The sequence below is a fragment of the Hyperolius riggenbachi genome, unplaced genomic scaffold (assembly GCF_040937935.1).
Source record: "Hyperolius riggenbachi isolate aHypRig1 unplaced genomic scaffold, aHypRig1.pri scaffold_132, whole genome shotgun sequence".
NCBI lineage: Eukaryota > Metazoa > Chordata > Amphibia > Anura > Hyperoliidae > Hyperolius > Hyperolius riggenbachi.
In genome coordinates, this window is record NW_027152348.1 from 501923 (window position 1) to 521464 (window position 19542).

Genomic DNA, 19542 nt, shown 5'->3' on the forward strand with positions numbered 1-19542 from the left:
ATGCGCAGCTCATGTCCTCTAGTCCTTTGAGAAGGCCTAGGGACAAAAAGCTCATCCGCCAAGCTATTATAGACTGTCCGCTCCATACAACCGGACAGTGGTGGCAGTGTATTTACCCGATTTCCAGCGCGAAATCGATATTTTTAGTTTACAGATTGTATATACAATCAAAATTGTACATGTATGGGCACCTCCAACCAATCTTAACCGTTTACTACGCACACAGTGAATTTGCCTCCAGCAGTCTCTAGTGCATGAGACCTGCATGGCAACAGTGGCCTAGTAATACGGGATTGGTGGATGTTTGTCCCATTACATATTGTCGGCAGATGCGCGACCAATCTTTATTGTCAGTCTGTTCACCGTACTTCCTGCGTATGCTAACGGGAGCAGATTAGACGGGATTAGCACGCTCTGTCGGCCTTTTCTTCTTACCTCTGACGATCCAGCAACCGGTCTCGTTGTCCGTCTGCGCCCGTACTTCCTGCGTACGCTAACGGGAGCAGATCTCGACGGGATCGCGGGGCTGGATTGTCACAGGGTTGTAGGTGACAACCAAAGGGACACGTTCCTCTTTCTGGTTTTGCTTATATTTCAGGAGTTCAGTCCTGGGGATGTTGCTGGCTTTCCTGATTTGGGCCTCAGCCATAGAAGGACTGTAACCTTGTTTAATGAAAGTGTTCTTAGGGCGATACAGGTGCTTGTCTCTGTCCATCCTGTCAGAACAAATCCAGTTGTACCTTATAGCTTGGCTGTAAATTATAGAGTTCTTAATGTGCTTGGGATGAAAACTGTCATATCTTAGGTATGTGGGACGGTCAGTAGGTTTATGATACACAGAGGTTTGTATGTGTTATAATTTAAGTAGGCCTCAGTTATTTGGACTGAGTTAGTCAAAAAGGCTTGGGGAGCAGACCTGCCCTTTAAGGGGATTTTCTCTTAGAGAGAAAATCTTCAGTTCTGTCAGAACTAGAACATACCAAGAAGCTGTTCTATGGACAAGGCCACAGGTCTCCCTGACCTGTGCATGTACACCACTAGAACAGTAAACATCAGCCATATTTACCAAACACCAAATTCTTGTATGTATGTCAAAGGCCTCATTGAATATTAATCGAGTAGGTGTGTATGATGACACCACGAGGGGGTCCACCAATAGTCTGATCTAGGGGATGGCGAAGATGATGTCATATTTAACTCTTTCCTAGTTGGTATTAAACCCCGAGTGAGCGATGGGAGCTCACTCTGCTTCTTACTTTCACACTAGCTCTCAATGCTGACTGGAACCTCTAAGTATTTTTCATTCTATATGTAATCTGATATAATGTATGCTGTACATAGGTAGTCTAGTGTAACGTAGGTTAGAAAAAAGGTACCTGATTGACTTCAGCAGGAAGTTTAATCAAGAAGCTTGTAACGAAACATGAAGATTGGCGTGGCTAGGATATGATGAACTGTATCTATCTGTATTTCTGTTTCCTGAATAAATAACGTGAATATTGAAGAAGCCTGAGAAAGTCTATCTCCTGCTTGCTGTGTTGAGAGTCAAGTTATCTCACAGTCCATGAGATGCAACTATAAGAAGTTGCTGGTGCTGGAAAAAGGTGATTAGAACAGTTTATAACAGTATGTTGTTACCCCTTATGCATATGGTGGTGTCCAGAAAGTTATGTACGTGGGAGAAGCTGGACATGGGAGAAACTGGACAAACTCTGCGCAAACATATGAATGGACACAGGCACACTATTAATGATACCAAATCTGGACTCCCAGTTGCTACACACTTTCGGTCCAACGGACACAGCAAGGATGATCTTTGTGTCACTGCCCTGAAGGGTGGCTTCAAAACGTCAAATGAGCGATTAATAGCAGAAACAAAATTTATAAATTGGTTCAAAGCTGTGCAGAATGGTTTGAATAAGGACAACAACTTTTTATATTGGTATGAGGCTGATGATATTTGAACTTTCTCAGCCATTCTAGCTGAACTTGTGAATGAAGAATTTACGATATCTCTGGGTCAATCCTAATCCCAGGTCTGTGAGCATGGAGTAAACAAGGATCTTTATCTTAGCTAACAACCTCTAACCCCATTTAGATGGCCTGTTTGAATTAAGGCATCTTAATGACATGTATTTATGCTTGAAAAAATATATGTTTTCCTTTTTGATGTTGCATGTATAAAGCTGTCTGTACCACCAACTTGCAAACTAACAGGATATAAGCCAGACGAAGGCTGCAAGGCCGAAAACTTGCTTATTTTTATTCATTTTTAGTTATCCAATAAATGGTATCATCCTGATTTAAAACTTTTTGCTTATATATATTATATTGTGGTGATTCTTAGCTGTAACATCCGCTGAGGCTGAGGCTGCGGGCACGCGGGGTGTCTCCGCAGCCACCTCGCTTTCCTTTTCGGGGAGTTTGCCCGCTCCTCTGGCATCTAGTATGCCGAGGATGAGATTGTCATTTGTCCTTAGGTTTGCTGTATCGCATGGGCACGCGCGTAGACAGGACCTTTATGCTGGGAGGAGGCGCGTCAGCTGACCAGCTGACTGACATCAGAGGAGACTCACGGCGCGCCGGATTGGCTGATTGGAGTGGGCGCGGCCGTGGGGTCTCCTCTGCTTCAAAAGCTTTCAGTATTCACTCTCAACCTGTCTGCTGTTGCGAATACTTATGTGTTAGCGCTCAGACCTTAGACAGTATCCGGTGTGCTGTGATCTGGGAGGAAACCAGGAATTTCACACAAGATTAGGATTATTATATTATTTGTTACTTGATATTCTGTGTATGACTCTGGCTTATCTCTGACCTTGCTCTTGCTTATCGTTTCTGTACCTTTGCCAATCTGACTCTGTTGCTGAACTCTGCCTGATATTATACTACTCTCTTGCCTGCCGATTTTGTACTGTACCTGCTCGCCTGTTGCCGATCCTAGCTTGTCTGACCACTCTACTCACCAGTGAGCCCTTGTCACTGGTGAGGTGCTCACTGATAGTACCACCAGCTCCTCTGGTGAGGTCTAGTCAAACTATTCAGTTAATGTTGCACCAAGCACAATACACTTGTAATCCTACTAGCTATACATTATTGGTGATTCTGCAGATCACCACATAATCAGGTATAGCGTCTGTATTATCGGTGATACTGCAGATCACACATAATCAGACGTCTGTGTTGCTACACCAATCATTACATTAGCATTCTTTGCATTAAATATTTAGCTCTGCCTATTAAGCATTGAGAGAAGGCAGCAGAGATAGGTGGGGGATAGGGGGAGAAGTGGAATATTAATAAGGTTATGGCAATTGGGAGATGAATGTGGTTTGTTGTTAGCAGTTTTATTAGGAGGAGGAGTGAGGAGGAGTGAGGAAGCAAAGATGGTCCAGAGTTAGGTGGAATGCCCCCTGCAACAAGGAGGAGGATGAAAAGAGAGCAAAGCAGAGGGTGAGATTTAAAGATTTAAGCTTATATTTAGACACAGCGTGAGAAGTAAAATAAGGTTGTAGCAATAAGTAAATCTCATAAAAATCAAGATGTGGAGATGATAAAAGAAAGGAAGAATACACAGCATATTGCTGACAGCAGGAGGATGTAGTGTGTGTAGAGATTTGAGGATTGCTGGGGAAAGCAGGCTGATAGTAAAGAAACAAGTAAACCATTTTTGCAACTAACCATGTGTCAGACAAGCAGAGTCTTGTGTTACATCCTTCTGTTCCCTTTTCATTCAATTCTGGTCTAATTCTGGTCTTTGTAGTTTCATTACACTTACATTTACAGATGCACTTTGAGTGTAGATGCTTTTACTGACTATATTTTGTTGCATTGCTACAGAAAAACCTGTTTACCCGATGATACTTGCCGTCACGGTGGTTATTCTTGTTGCTGTGAGTTTGGGGACTGGATTTATCATCCTACAATATTCCAGGAAGTAAGTTGCCAGATTCTTAAATTGCTGACTCCATACAAGAAGTCCAGGCACTGTTATTTGTTTCTGCAGCTGCTATTCCATTCCTTAACAGTTCTCAGACTTCTACTTCTGTCGTCTTAGGAAAAAGCTGAAGCAGAGAGAGGAAGACAAGAAGGAGATTACAGAGGATAGCCATGATGTGATATACAGCAATTCACACATGTACAGTAATGTAAGTTGTATGTAACTACTTCCTATACATATATCAAAAGACAATCCAGGATTAACATTTTAGCAGCCAATTTATTTAGAGGCTTGCAGGTGTGCCAGGCCAATTTATTTTAGCACAGTTTTTTATTTGTTACATGTCGCTGCTTTTAATTAGTACTGCTGTAATGTGTATTTATGGCCACTTGACCCTAAGGGGCAGTGTAAGACATGCTGATGAGATGGTGAGATAACTCTATTGAAGATGCTAATGGGTTAAAGTGTAACTGTCGGGCATAACATAAAACATCAATTCTTTATTTTTATCTGGTAAACAAGTAATAAGGATGCTAACCAGGCGATCCAAAAGATAAAATCACTATTACTTTTCTTGTTGATAAATGATCATTCCCCTGTTTACCTGACTCTTATTTGGTACACACAAAATTTGGCACACAAAAAAGGAAGTTGCAGGGCATGCTGGGATGTCCTTTTTTGCTTCTCTACTTCCCCTCAGACTTAACTAATGCAGCCTGATTGGCTGAAGCCTCTTTTCCTCCTGTTTGCCCCTTCCACACCTCTGTTCCTCTCTGATTGACCAGTATTTCTCATGTTGAGACAATGCACTTTCTATAGTGAAGAGTGGGCAAATCAGGCAGAGGAGAGTAAGGGAGGAAATTACATCAGGATTGGCTTAAAAATAGTCGCAGTTAAAAAGGGAAATGCTAAGAAGGATTTTTTTCTTTTTTTATTGCAGAAAGATCACTAAAATCAAAACATGGATAGTGCAATACATATGTTATGTGAGTAGAACAAGTATTTATCTACTTATATATGTTTTTTTTTTCTGAGATAGTATGGCTGATAGCTCCTCTTTAAAGGTGTTAGTCCCGGCCTGGGTTATACAGTGTTGGATTAACTTTTTGTGAACCAACAGGCTCTGGCGGTAAGCCCGAGCTGAGCTCGTACTATGCCACGCAGGAGGATTTCTCCGGCCCTGGTGGGGCGATTTGGCCCATTCAAAGTGCTGTGCGCGCAGCCAGCACTTTGCTAGCCGCGCGCACAGCTTGATCGCCGCCGCTCCGCGGCGATCGCCCGCACGCCGCGGCGAAGGAGGGCCCCCCTCCAGAGCCCTGCGCTGCCCGGACCAATGAGTTCCGGGCAGCGCTATGGGCTGGATCGGGTGCGCCTGATGTCAGGACGTCGGCTGACGTCCATGACGTCATTCCGATCGTTGCCATGGCGACAGGAGAAGCCAAACAGGGGAACGCGTTATATACGCGCTCCCCTGTTTGCTATTAGTGCCGGCGACAATCGCACTAGAGGGACACATGCGCCCTCTAGTGGTGTTTCATGTAGCTACCACTCTGGTAGCTTTACATGAAAATAAAAAAAAAGAAAAAAAAAAAAAAGATTTTTCCCGATTTGAAAAAAAAAAAAATAACCGCCAAGGAGGTTAAGGACCAGATCCTTTTTTTCATTTTACACTTCCTAATCACTGTGATTGGCTCACCATGTTCAGGGGGTCAGGTGTCAACTAAATTGGCTCTTGACTGAGGTGCGGAGCTCTGCTTTCTTTAGACAGCTGTTTTTTTGTTTGTTTTTGCGGTTGGGGATGCGCGATCGCATCCCATGCATGAGATCAGGTGGCATTGAAACTGATTAAAGGTAAAAGGTTAATGGACTATTATTCCACCTCTTCCTCTGCTGGATCCATCTCTTGTATGCCCCTGTGTCCCCCTTGTACGTCCTGGTGTCCACCTCCACACCTGTGTCTTCCTCTAGACCAGTCCGCCTATGTCCTCTGCTGTGTCTTATTTATTTATTATTATTTATTTATTTATTTGTTGTATTTATAAAGCGCCAACATATTACGCAGCGCTGGACAATAAATAGGGATACATACAATATTTAGGGGTGACATACAGCAAAATGACAATACCTGAATACAAGAAAGATCAGATCATGCAGCACAGTATGAGTACAAGGTAATGCTTAGTCAGTCACTGGATGGAGCATGGAGATTAGGCAAGTTAGGTTCACTCAGATGCCTAGCATGGGTTCACAGTAATGGAGGTGCATGATCAGGTTGGACACAAAAGGAGGAGGACCCTGCCCAAAGGCTTACAATCTAAAGGGAGATGTAGGGACACGAGAGGTAGGAGACCAGAGTTCAGCTGTGGGTTTAGAGGGGTAGTAAGCCAGAGTGAAAAGGTGAGTTTTGAGGGCTTTCTTGAAGATGTTGAAGGAGGGGGCTGCCCTAATGGGTGGAGGTAGGGAGTTCCATAGTGTTGGAGCAGCTCTTGAGTAGTGATGGACGAACAGTGTTCGCCACTGTTCGGGTTCGCCCGGATTTTAGCCTGTTCGGGTTCGGTTCGGCACCCCCCGAACACCTCATGGTGTTCGGGAGGGTGCTCGGGCACGCTGCCCGAACCCGATCAGGCCTTCTGTGTTCGGCCGAACACAGCCGTGTCCAGCCGAACAAAGCCCCCTATAGAGTCCCAGCATAAAGGGAGAGTATGCCCCGAGCGCGGGGGGGGGGGGGTCGGAAATGCCCCCCACCCCTCCCCGCTAAGCTCTCCCTTCTGCTGGACTCTATAAAATTAAATAGAAGTCCCCCAAAGTACCTGTAGCAGGCTGGCAGGAAGAGGACAGGAAGCGGGCAGCCGGCGATCACAGGCGCTAGTACCATCTGGTACGTCCGCCCTCTCTCTGACGCACTTCCTGTTTACATTTGTAAGTCGCGTCAAGAGAGAACAGAAGTACCGCGATGACGCGTACGAGGGTACATGTCATCATGTAGATGGTACTAGCGCCTGTGCTCTCCGGCTGCCCGCTTGCTGTCCTCTTCCTGCCAGCCTGCTACAGGTACTTTGGGGGACTTCTATTTAATTTTATAGGGTCCAGCAGAAGGGAGAGCTTAGCGGGGAGGGGTGTGGGGCATTTCCGACCCCCCCCCCCCCGCGCTTGGGGCATGCTCTCCCTTTATGCTGGGACCCTATAGGGGCCCCAAAGGGGCATGTTCGGGTTGGGTTCGGGGTTCGGCCCGAACATGCCGAATATCGGGGGCATGTTCGGCCGAACCCCCCCGAACCCGAACATCTGGATGTTCGCCCATCACTACTCTTGAGAAGTCCTGGAGGCGTGCATGGGACTGGGTGATGCGGGGGGCAGATAGGCGAAGTTCATTGGAAGAGCGGAGTGAGTGGCTAGGTGTGTACCTCTGAGTAAGATCGGAAATGTAGGTTGGACAGGTTTTGTGGACAGATTTGTAGGTCAGACACAGTATCTTGAATCTGATTCTGGACTGGATAGGAAGCCAGTGGAGGGATTCAAGGAGGGGTTCCGCCATGGTGGAGCGATGGGAGCAGTGGATAATTCTGGCTGCTGCATTCATGATGGACTGCAGTGGGGCTGTTCGGGTCATAGGGAGACCAGACAGCAGGGCATTGCAGTAGTCAAGGCGGGAAATTATGAGGGCATGGATGAGGAGTTTGGTGGTGGCAGAGGTCAGGAAAGGGCGAATCTTACAGATGTTACGAAGGTGAAAGTTGCAGGACTTTGTGAGGTTTTGGATGTGGGGAGTGAAGGAGAGTGCGGAGTCCAGGGTGACACCCAGACAGCGGGCTTGAGAGGTAGGGTGAATGGTAGTGTGGTTAACAGTGACATGCACATCTGGGAGGTTTATGGATGTCCGGGGTGGGAAGATCATAAATTCCGTTTTGTCTAGGTTTAGTTTCAGGAACCTAGCGGACATCCAGGAGGAGATGGCTGATAGACAGGAGGAGACCTTGTCCATGGTAGTGGTGGATATGTCAGGGGTGTGGAGGTAGATCTGGGTGTCACCTGCATACAGATGATAGTTAAAACCCATGGAGGAGATAACCTTGCCAATGGAGGATGTGTATAGGGTGAACAGTAGGGGGCCAAGGACCGAACCTTGTGGGACTCCCACCGAGAGGTGGTTGGGGGTGGATGAGGACTCATTGAAGGCGGTCGTGAAGGAGCGGTTGGAGAGGTAGGATGAAAGCCAGGACAGGGCAAGTTCGTGAATGCCCATGGACTGGAGGGACTGGAGGAGTAGGGGATGATCTACTGTGTCAAAAGCTGCTGAAAGGTCAAGCAGGAGGAGAATGGAGTATTTACCTTCAGCTTTAGCTAAGGCAAGGTCATTGACCACTTTGGTGAGAGCAGTTTCGGTTGAGTGGGCAGGCCGAAATCCAGATTGCAGTGGGTCTAGCAGTGAGTTGGCATTGAGGAACTGGGTCAGGCGTTTGTGAACCAGACGCTCAAGGAGTTTTGAGGCAAAGGGGAGGAGGGAGATAGGACTCCATGTCCTCCTGTTTTTCAAGTTTTCTTCACAAAAATAAACTAAAATTTTCAATTTTTTTAGGTGTTTCGTGTACATTTGCTAAAATGTTCATGTTTTTGCCTAATGGCTGCTGACTTTCACTGTTAATATCAACGCCCCCTTACCAGCTAGAATCACCAAATTTGCAGGGTATGTTAAGGAGAACAGTGGGGTTCACAAGTTGCAAGAGGAAAAAAAGTTTTCAAAAAGACCTTATAGTTTTGGAGAAAATCGATTTTAAAGTTACAATAGAAAAAAAAGTGTCATACTTGCTGCCATATGACATACTTTTTCTCCCCAAAAATAGGGAAAAAAGTCCCTGCATCTTATACGGCAATGGCAGGGAATCCCTGACTAATAAACGCCCGTCGATACAAACCGCCAACCAACTGCCATCATTCCCTGCCTGTGTCTCTATTGTGCCTAGCTTCCCCGCATACCTCTCCTCCATCCCCTTGTGTCTCCACCACCCCCCCCCCCCTTCGTGTGAGCAGTGGCAGCGGGGGAGACAGGAGATGAAAATTTGCTTATTCTTGCAAAAATAATGCAAAAAGAATATTGGCATTTTCGCTCATCACTGCTAGTGTGTGATTGTTACCAATATCTGATGCTGATCTTGGTCTGTCTGGGTTAGGGATTGCCCACTTTGTATGTAAGGGGGCTTTGCTATTAACCAATAAAGTTGGCGGGTTTTTAATCACAAATACCACTCGTGATTTATGATTACATGCAGTTATTTGACTCAACTCAAAACCTCACTCGAGTCAGATATCCCTTTCTACTCATGATCATGATCACGAGTCAAGTCGTAAGTGGATTGAGTCAAATTCATGATCACTCAAATTTGTGATTGTGGGTATCCGAGCACCACTAGTGGTTAATTACAGATAATGCATCACCTAACAATAGTGTAAATTTACATATTTCAAAAGAAAGAGCAATTAATTTCATGATGGGGCTTCCAGGGGGTCTGTACGCATTGATATCAGGGTGCTATGGGTGCTCCAGCGTGACGACGTGGGTGGGCGCTATAGGTGAGGTGGGTGGCAGGAGCTGTGTAGGAGGACAGAGCTCTAGCTATTCTAAGTATAGCAAAGCTTAAGGCATCTTTCAATTTTGCTCCAAGGCTGCCCATTGATCTATTCACCTCTCTGGCATTCCATTTTTCCTTAATTTCTGTGCAAAAAGTAATCCAGTTAATTTTCATAACCTTTTTTCCTGTACTTTACCAAAATGTATCAAGCAAGGGTCTAGTGTTCATTTTGAATATAATAAAAGCTTGAAACACAGAAGAATCAAATCAAAACTAAATTTAAAATTACTAACCAAAATCTCTGATGAATGTAAAGATTGCCATACATCTAACGATGATGGGCAGATTCAACCAAGAGACAAATCTCTCTCTAATGGAATCTGATTAGCGAGAGATCTGTTGGATGCCCATACACCGTAGACTGATTCCTAATCTTGGGAATCTTCTGCCTTACACTGATCGCCGGGAAGCATGTTACTATCGGAGGTACAGCGAGGGATCAGCACGCCAATGGTGAGTATAAATGCGCCCAATATAGGTAACCAATTATAGGTATAGTTTAGTCAGCTGTAGGTGCCATGGTATAGGTAAGTTAGTGATAGGTGCCCTAGTACAGATAAGCCAGGGGATAGATGCCCCAGTACAGGTTAGCCAGGTAGAGGTGCCCAAGTATACGTAGCCAAGTATAGGTGCTTCAGAATAGGTAACCAGGTATAGGTGCCACCAATTTTGGTATCCAGGTATAGGTCACCCCAGTATTCATAGCCAAGTATATGTTGCACCAGTAAAGGTAGCCAGATATAGGTGCTCCAGTATACATAGCCAGCTATATGTGCCACTAATATAGTTAGCCAGGTATAGGTTAGTAATGCATAGGTGCTCCAGTATAAGTAGCCAGGTATAGGTGCTCCAGTATAAGTAGCAAGGTATAGGTGCTCCAGCATAGATAGCAAGGTATATGTGCCACCAATATAGGCAGTCAAAAGACAGCAAGCAATGGGCAGCGCTCACAGGCTGCAAGTGAAGTGAAAGCTCCAGAGATATGCCCAGCCCCTTGAGGCTAAATGCACACCTTGAATACAAATCAAATGCAAATTATGTGCTAACACTAATCTAAATTCTAAAATTTGAATGCAAACTGACGCCCATGGAGGCAGCTAGCCTGAAGTATACTTAAGTTTTGTACAGCAGAAGGAAATGGCAGCGCTTCCAAACAGACGCTGTACCTGAACTGACTACCTGCACAAGTATGCAGAGCTCGAATAACGGGCAGATTACACACCTTGCATTCAAAACAGGTACAGTAAAAGAGGGTGTTAGCTTCAGCATAAGTTGTGCACAAATTATCCCTACTAGACTCTCCCATGGCGGTGACGGGCCCCACGGGAAAAAACCGAACCACTAGTCCAGGGGTGCCCACACTTTTTCGGCTCGCGAGCTACTTTAAAATTTGCCGAGGCCAGGAGATCTACCAACGTCCCAAATGCTAAGCATGCCCCCCCCCCCCCCCCCAACGTAGGTTAGCCAGGTGTATGTGCCTGCAGCATAGGTTACGTGCCCTCAGTATAGGTTAGCCAGGTATATAGGCCCTCAGTATAGGTTAGCCAGGTATATGGGCCCCCAGTCAAGGTTAGCCAGGCATATGGGCCCCCAGTGTAGGTTAGCCAGGCATATGGGCCCCCAGTGTGGGTTAGCCAGGCATATGGGCCCCAGTGTAGGTTAGCCAGGCATATGGGCCCCCAGTGTAGGTTAGCCTGGCATTTGGGCCCCCAGTGTAGGTTAGCCTGGCATTTGGGCCCCCAGTGTAGGTTAGCCTGGCATTTGGGCCCCCAGTGTAGGTTAGCCAGGTATAGGGGCCCCCAGTGTAGCTTATCCAGGTATAGGGGCCCTCAGTGTAGCTTAGCCAGGTATAGGAGCCCTCAGTGTAGCTTAGCCAAGTATAGGAGCCCTCAGTGTAGCTTAGCCAGGTATAGGGGCCCTCAGTGTAGCTTAGCCAGGTATAGGGGCCCTCAGTGTAGCTTAGCCAGGTATAGGAGCCCTCAGTGTAGCTTAGCCATGTATATGGGCCCCTAGTGTAGGTTAGCCAAGTATAGGAGCCCTCAGTGTAGCTTAGCCAGGTATTGGGGCCCTCAGTGTAGCTTAGCCAGGTATAGGAGCCCTCAGTGTAGCTTAGCCAAGTATAGGAGCCCTCAGTGTAGGTTAGCCAGGCATATGGGCCCCCAGTGTAGCTTAGCCAGGTATATGGGCCCTCAGTGTAGCTTAGCCAAGTATAGGAGCCCTCAGTGTAGGTTAGCCAGGCATATGGGCCCCCAGTGTAGGTTAGCCAGGCATATGGGCCCCCAGTGTAGGTTAGCCAGGTATAGGGGCCCTCAGTGTAGCTTAGCCAAGTATAGGAGCCCTTAGTGTAGCTTAGCCAGGTATAGGAGCCCTCAGTGTAGCTTAGCCAGGTATAGGGGCCCTCAGTGTAGCTAAGCCAGGTATAGGGGCCCTCAGTGTAGGTTAGCCAGGTATAGGGGCCCTCAGTGTAGGTTAGCCAGGTATAGGGGCCCTCAGTGTATGTTAACCAAGTATAGAAGCCCTCAGTGTAGCTTAGCCAGGTATAGGGGCCCTCAGTGTAGCTTAGCCAGGTATAGGGGCCCTCAGTGTAGGTTAGCCAAGTATAGAAGCCCTCAGTGTAGCTTAGCCAGGTATAGGGGCCCTCAGTGTAGCTTAGCCAAGTATAGGAGCCCTCAGTGTAGCTTAGCCAGGTATTGGGGCCCTCAGTGTAGCTTAGCCAGGTATAGGGGCCCTCAGTGTAGCTTAGCCAAGTATAGGAGCCCTCAGTGTAGCTTAGCCAGGTATAGGGGCCCTCAGTGTAGCTTAGCCAGGTATAGGGGCCCTCAGTGTAGATTAGCCAGGTATAGGGGCCCTCAGTGTAGGTTAGCCAAGTATAGAAGCCCTCAGTGTAGCTTAGCCAGGTATAGGGGCCCTCAGTGTAACTTAGCCAAGTATAGGAGCCCTCAGTGTAGCTTAGCCAGGTATTGGGGCCCTCAGTGTAGCTTAGTCAGGTTTATATACCTGCAGCGTAGGTTAGCCAGGGTCCTCTGGACTCCTGGGACCTCCGGCAGGCAGTCCGCTGGCCAATAAGAATGTCGTCAGGGAGAAGACGGCAAGACGCGACGAGGAGAGAGGGAGAAGAGAGGCGGCGCACCCGCTACGTCATGGCTGGGGGCGGCGCCGGGCATGTTACAAGCACGCAAGTTGCAGGCTGCCCGGCGCCGCCCCCAGCCATGACGTAGCGGCCGCGCCGCCTCTCTCCTCCCTCTCTCCTCGCCGCGTCTTCTGCCCTGCATTCTTATTGGCCGGCAGCTAAACATGCTGCTGGCCGCAAAATTTAATGAGACGCGGCCAAGAGGCCGCGATCTACCAAGAAGGCGGTCGCGATCTACCGGTAGATCGCGATCGGCCTATTGGGCAGCCCTGCACTAGTCTAACAGTGAAGCATATCAAATAGTGATGCATGTTCAAACAGTGAAAATTATTGAATCAAAAAATTAAAGAATTAAAACATCAAACTAATGTAACAGTGAAGCATATTCAACAATGAAGCATATCCAACAGTGAACCCTAGCTAATCTAAAATTAAAAACATAATCCTTACCTGGTGCAGCTAGCCAAAAATGGTATACACATTTGTTCAAAAGACAGCAAGCAATGGGCAGCGCTCACAGGCTGCAAGTGAAGTGAAAACTCCAGAGATATGCCCAGCCCCTTGAGGCTAAATACACACCTTGAATACAAATCAAATGCAAATTATGTGCTAACACTAATCTAAATTCTAAAATTTGAATGCAAACTGATGGCCATGTGTATACCATTTTTGGCTAGCTGCTAGTGTTGGGCGAACACCTAGATGTTCGGGTTCGCGAACGTTCGCCAAACTCCAAACATAATGGAATGTTCGCCAAACTCTGAACATAATGGAAGTCAAAACTCCGTTCGCCAAACTCCGAACATAATGGAAGTCAATGGGGACCCGAACTTTCGTGCTTTGTAAAGCTTCCTTACATGCTACATACCCCAAATTAGCAGGGTATGTGCACCTTGGGAGTGGGTACAAGAGGAAAAAAATATTAGAAAAAGAGCTTATAGTTTTTGAGAAAATTGATTGTAAAGTTTCAAAGGAAAAACTGTCTTTTAAATGTGGAAAATGTCATGTTTCTTTGCACAGGTAACATGCTTTTTTTCGCCATGCAGTCATAAATGTAATACAGAGAAGAGGTTCCAGGAAAAGGGACCGGTAACACTAACCCAGCACCCAGGGCCGGTTCAAGTAACAGTTGGGCCCTAGGGCAAAATTAGCCTGGGGGCCCCCCAACAGACACCCCCCGACCAAAAAGCTTCATTAGAGGCCCTTTGTTGTAGCCAAACTTCCCTCCTGGGCCCCTGAGCTGGCTGCTGACCCTCCCCCAATCACCTCCCAACTTAACAGACTCTGCAGAGACCCTGGGGAGCAACGGTTAACATGGGGATGAACAACTTGGGGGCCCCTACAGGCTCTGGGGCCCTGGGGCAGTTGCCTATTTTTTCCTATGGTAGCTCCGGCCCTGCCAGCACCAGCAGCAGCACACGTGATGGAACAGGAGGAGGCGCAGGAGGAGAAGGCCACGCTTTGAGACACAACAACCCAGGCCTTGCATGAGGACAAGAAGCGTGCGGATAGCATGCTTTGTACCGCCATGCAGTCATAAATGTAATAAAGATAAGTGGTTCAATAAACAGGGACCACGCGGCAACGCTAACCCAGCAGCAGAAGACGTGATGGAACAGGAGGAGGCGCAGGAGGAGAAGGCCACGCTTTGTGAGACACAACAACCCAGGCCTTGCATGAGGACAAGAAGCGTGCGGATAGCATGCTTTGTACCGCCATGCAGTCATAAATGTAATAAAGATAAGAGGTTCCATAAACAGGGACCGGCAACGCTAACCCAGCAGCAGCAGCAGCACACGTGATGGAACAGGAGGAGGCGCAGGAGGAGAAGGCCACGCTTTGAGAGACACAACAACCCAGGCCTTGCATGAGGACAAGAAGCGTGCGGATAGCATGCTTTGTACCGCCATGCAGTCATAAATGTAATAAAGATAAGTGGTTCAATAAACAGGGACCACGCTGCAACGCTAACCCAGCAGCAGCAGACGTGATGGAACAGGAGGAGGCGCAGGAGGAGAAGGCCACGCTTTGTGAGACACAAAAACCCAGGCCTTGCATGAGGACAAGAAGCGTGCGGATAGCATGCTTTGTACCGCCATGCAGTCATAAATGTAATAAAGATAAGTGGTTCAATAAACAGGGACCACGCGGCAACGCTAACCCAGCAGCAGCAGACGTGATGGAACAGGAGCAGGCGCAGGAGGAGAAGGCCATGCTTTTTGAGACACAACAACCCAGGCCTTGCATGAGAACAAAAAGCGTGCGGATATAGCAGCAATGCTTTTTGCCGCCATGCGGTCATAAATGTAATACAGATGAGAGGTTCAATAAACAGGCACCGGAAACGCTAAACCATCCCAGATGTTCATTGGTCATGTTACTTGGTTGGGGTCCTGGAGTGTAGTCGTTTCCAATCCAGGATTGATTCATTTTAATTTGAGTCAGTCGGTCTGCATTTTCTGTGGAGAGGCGGATACGCCGATCTGTGACGATGCCTCCGGCAGCACTGAAACAGCGTTCCGACATAACGCTGGCTGCCGGGCAAGCCAGCACCTCTATTGCGTACATTGCCAGTTCGTGCCAGGTGTCTAGCTTCGATACCCAATAGTTGAAGGGTGCAGATGGATTGTTCGACACAGCTACGTCATCTGACATGTAGTCCTTGACCATCTTCTCCAGGTGATCGGTGTTGGAGGTGGATCTGCACGCTTGCTGTTCAGTGGGCTGCTGCTGCATGGGTGTCAGAAAATTTTCCCACTCCAAGGACACTGCCGATACCATTCCCTTTTGGGCACTAGCTGCGGCTTGCATTGTTTGCTGCCCTCCTGGTCATCCTGGGTTTGCGGAAGTCAATCTGTCGGCGTACAACTGGCGTACAACTGGCTAGAGGAGGGGGAGGATGTCAATCTCCTCTCTAAAGTCTCCACAAGGGCCTGCTGGTATTCTTCCATTTTGACCTGTCTGACTCTTTCTTCAAGCAGTTTTGGAACATTGTGTTTGTACCGTGGATCCAGAAGGGTATAAACCCAGTAATTGGTGTTGTCCAGAATGCGCACAATGCGTGGGTCACGTTCAATGCAGTCTAGCATGAATTGAGCCATGTGTGCCAGAGTCCTACCAGAATCCTCATCATCCTCTTGTGAGCGTTGTGATAGTTGTTGTGATGCATCATAGTCGTCACCTTCCTCCTGGTCTGCTTCTGCTGACCATTCGCGCTGAATTGTGGAAGTCCAACGTGCACCGCTCTGGCCCTCGTCAGTGGTGGCATGAAATTCCTGCTCCAACTCCAGCTGTTCCTCCTCCTCTTCTTCGTCATAGCTGCTGGGGCCAGCGTTTCCTGAGGCGGATGGCCTGATGTTGGTACCATCACGCTGATCGTTTTCTCTTTCAGATTCCCCCAGTTGCATCATGACAGCTGTTTCCTTGATTTTCAACATTGACCTCTTCAGTAAACACAGCAGTGGTATGGTAATGCTGACTGAAGAGTTGTCACTGCTCACAAGCAACGTGGATTGCTCAAAATTTTGGAGGACTTGGCAGAGGTCCAACATGTTGGCCCAATCGGATCCACAGAAGCTTGGCAGCTGTCCGGATGCGCCTCAGTACTGTGCCGTCATGTACTGGACCACTGCACTCTTCTGCTCACAAAAGCGGGCTAGCATGTGCAGCGTAGAATTCCAGCGTGTAGGGACATCACACAGCAAGCGATGGTGGGGGAGATTGAAGCGCTCCTGAATCTTGGCGAGTGCCCCCGAAGCAGTACTGGAATTTCTACAATGTTTGGCCACTCGACGCACCTTCAACAGAAGATCGGCCACGCCTGGGTATGTCCTCAGGAACCGCTGAACTACTAGGTTCATCACGTGCGCCAGGCAAGGGATGTGTGTCAGCTTAGCCAACCTTAAAGCGTGAATGAGATTACTCCCATTATCACACACAACCATGCCCAGTTTCAGGTCCAGCGGTGCCAGCCACAAATCCGTCTGTTCCTTTATTCCCCTCCAAATTTCCTCCCCTGTGTACTGCTTATCCCCAAGGCAGATCAGCTTCAGCAACGCTTGCTGACGCATGCCAACAGCTGTGCTGTACTGCTTCCACGATCCTACTGCTGCTGGGTACAGCTTTGAGATGCGTTGGAGGAGAAGGAGTCAGAGAGGTAGGTGCTGCTGTTGTTATCCAGTGGGAGGGACGGCGGTGCAGCTGTTTGCGGCGTGGGCAACACCCGCGCCGTAGCAGGTGAGGAATCGCTGCCAGGCTCCACAAGGTTCACCCAGTGCGCGGTAAGGGAGATGTATCGACCCTGGCCGAACGCACTCGTCCAGGTGTCAGTGGTGAGGTGAACCTTGCAGGCAACGGCATTCTTCAAGCTTCGGGTTATTTTGCTGACCACGTGCTCATGCAACTCAGGCACTGCAGAGCACACAAAGTGGTAGCGGCTGGGAACCACGTAACGTGGGATGGCCACTGACATCATGCCCTTGAAGCTGTTTGTCTCCACCACTCGATATGGCAGCATTTCGCAGGCCAGAAGCTTGGCTATGCTGGCTGTTAGTGTCACGGCCCGGGGGTCATTTGCTGGCAATTTCCTCTTGCGCTCAAACATCTCCGAGACAGACAACTGAACCGTAGCGCTGCACACGGAAGGGCTGTTGGTTGTTGTGTTTGATGAAGACTTGGAGACCTCAAGAGCACTACTCCGGAAAGTGACAGTGTCAGCGTCGTCTGATGTTTGTGAATGTTGTGAACCACGCAATGGCTGGGCTACTGCTGCTGCTGAGGCGGGTCTGGTGGTGAGTCTGGTGAACCCAAGGGAGGCAGTGTTGCTGGTACCCTGTCCTGCCGCGTTTGCCCAAAGAGTGGGATGTTTGGATAGCATGTGGCGGCTCATGTTGGTGGTGGAGAGGTTGTTAATACTTTTCCCCCTGCTTAGGCGGGTCTTGCACACCTTGCAAATCGCCATGGTAACATCCTCAGTGCAGTCTTCAAAGAAAGCCCAGACTTTGGAGCACCTGCCTTGCTGGCGATTTCTGTTTGCTCCTCTTTTGCCTCTCACTTGAACTTCCACGCTTGTGGTGCCTGAAATTGCGCGCCGCCTACCTTGTGGCACAAGGCGAACTCGTGCAGCAGTGGGTTCTTCAACAGACTCATCTGTGCTGCTGCTACGACGGCGATGTTCTCGTTCACAAACAAAATCTGGGTCTATGTCCACATTGTCCATACCCTCCTCTTCCATCTCCTCAAACTCGTCATATGTCATTGTGGGGGGCCGCCGCCGTGGAGTAGAGCTCCCTAGAACAACCCCTGCGCAGCTCACTCCAAAGTCGTCTTCCAGAGCTTCTCGGCCGACCTCCTGCAATTGCAACCCCTCCTGCCCAACTTGCTCTGGGATTTGGGTTTCAAAGTCCTCGGACTCGCCTTGTATTTCAGTGCCCGGTGCATTTCCCACAGTTAATGGTTGTGAATCCGGGCACAACATTTCTGGCTGTTCCTCCATTGACCTTTCAAAGGTGGAAGTTTGTTGGCCTGGGAATAGCTCCTGCGAATACCCCATTGTGTCCTGAGGTAATTCATCAGACTGGTTATCTGGCAGTTGTGTGCATGGTGTCGCTGCCGGTTGTGTCAGCTTTGTGCCCACTGGCTCCTTGTAACTGGCTGAGGACTCGGACCTCGTGCGTGATGTGCTGGTGCTGCTTAACCCACTGCTGGACGCTTGAGAGGTCATCCAAGTAATTATCTGGTCCTGTTCTTTTGGATCTGTGAGGGTTGTTGTCCTGGACAACATGGGCGGTATTGAGTGGGTTTTCTTGGGTGCTCCCCTGTGGCCTGTAAGTGAACCGTCAGGGGAAACACCTCTTCCCTTGCCCCTCCCACTTTCACCGGATTTCTTCCTCATTTCACTTATCCTTAAAGTACACGCTGACTGGCAGCAGTACAGTGGCAGTACAGAAATGCTATACAGTGGTGGGTGAGCAGTGTACCACTATTGCCAGCAGCGACACAGAGCACAATGCTATACAGTGGCGGGTGAGCGGTGTACTACTGTTCCCAGCAGACACAGAGTGGCAGTAAACAATGCTATATAGTCTGGCTGAGCGGTGTACACAGAGTGGCAGTACACACAATGCTATATAGTCTGGCTGAGCGGTGTACACAGAGTGGCAGTACACACAATGCTATATAGTGTGGCTGAGCCGTGTACACAGAGTGGCAGTACACACAATGCTATATAGTGTGGCTGAGCCGTGTACACAGAGTGGCAGTACACACAATGCTATATAGTCTGGCTGAGCGGTGTACACAGAGTGGCAGTACACACAATGCTATATAGTCTGGCTGAGCGGTGTACACAGAGTGGCAGTAAACAATGCTATATAGTGTGGCAGAGCCGTGTACACAGAGTGGCAGTAAACAATGCTATATAGTCTGGCTGAGCGGTGTACACAGAGTGGCAGTACACACAATGCTATATAGTCTGGCTGAGCGGTGTACACAGAGTGGCAGTACACACAATGCTATATAGTCTGGCTGAGCGGTGTACACAGAGTGGCAGTAAACAATGCTATATAGTCTGGCTGAGCGGTGTACACAGAGTGGCAGTACACACAATGCTATATAGTCTGGCTATGCGGTGTACACAGAGTGGCAGTGCACACAATGCTATATAGTCTGGCTGAGCGGTGTACACAGAGTGGCAGTAAACAATGCTATATAGTCTGGCTGAGCGGTGTACACAGAGTGGCAGTACACACAATGCTATATAGTCTGGCTGAGCGGTGTACACAGAGTGGCAGTACACACAATGCTATATAGTCTGGCTGAGCGGTGTACACAGAGTGGCAGTAAACAAT

General features: G+C 48.3%; 1 protein-coding gene across 4 annotated transcripts in view; it reads left to right on the forward strand.

The window, feature by feature from the left end:
* The window catches only part of LOC137543623 (sialic acid-binding Ig-like lectin 13), a 246328-nt gene that overhangs the window by 212518 nt on the left and 14268 nt on the right, over window positions 1–19542 (forward strand). For all 4 annotated transcript variants that reach the window (XM_068264740.1, XM_068264741.1, XM_068264742.1 and 1 more), the window contains 2 exons: window positions 3838–3934; window positions 4055–4145. In XM_068264740.1, coding sequence (XP_068120841.1) covers window positions 3838–3934; window positions 4055–4145 — 188 coding nt within the window. The remainder of the gene's footprint in view (window positions 1–3837; window positions 3935–4054; window positions 4146–19542) is intronic.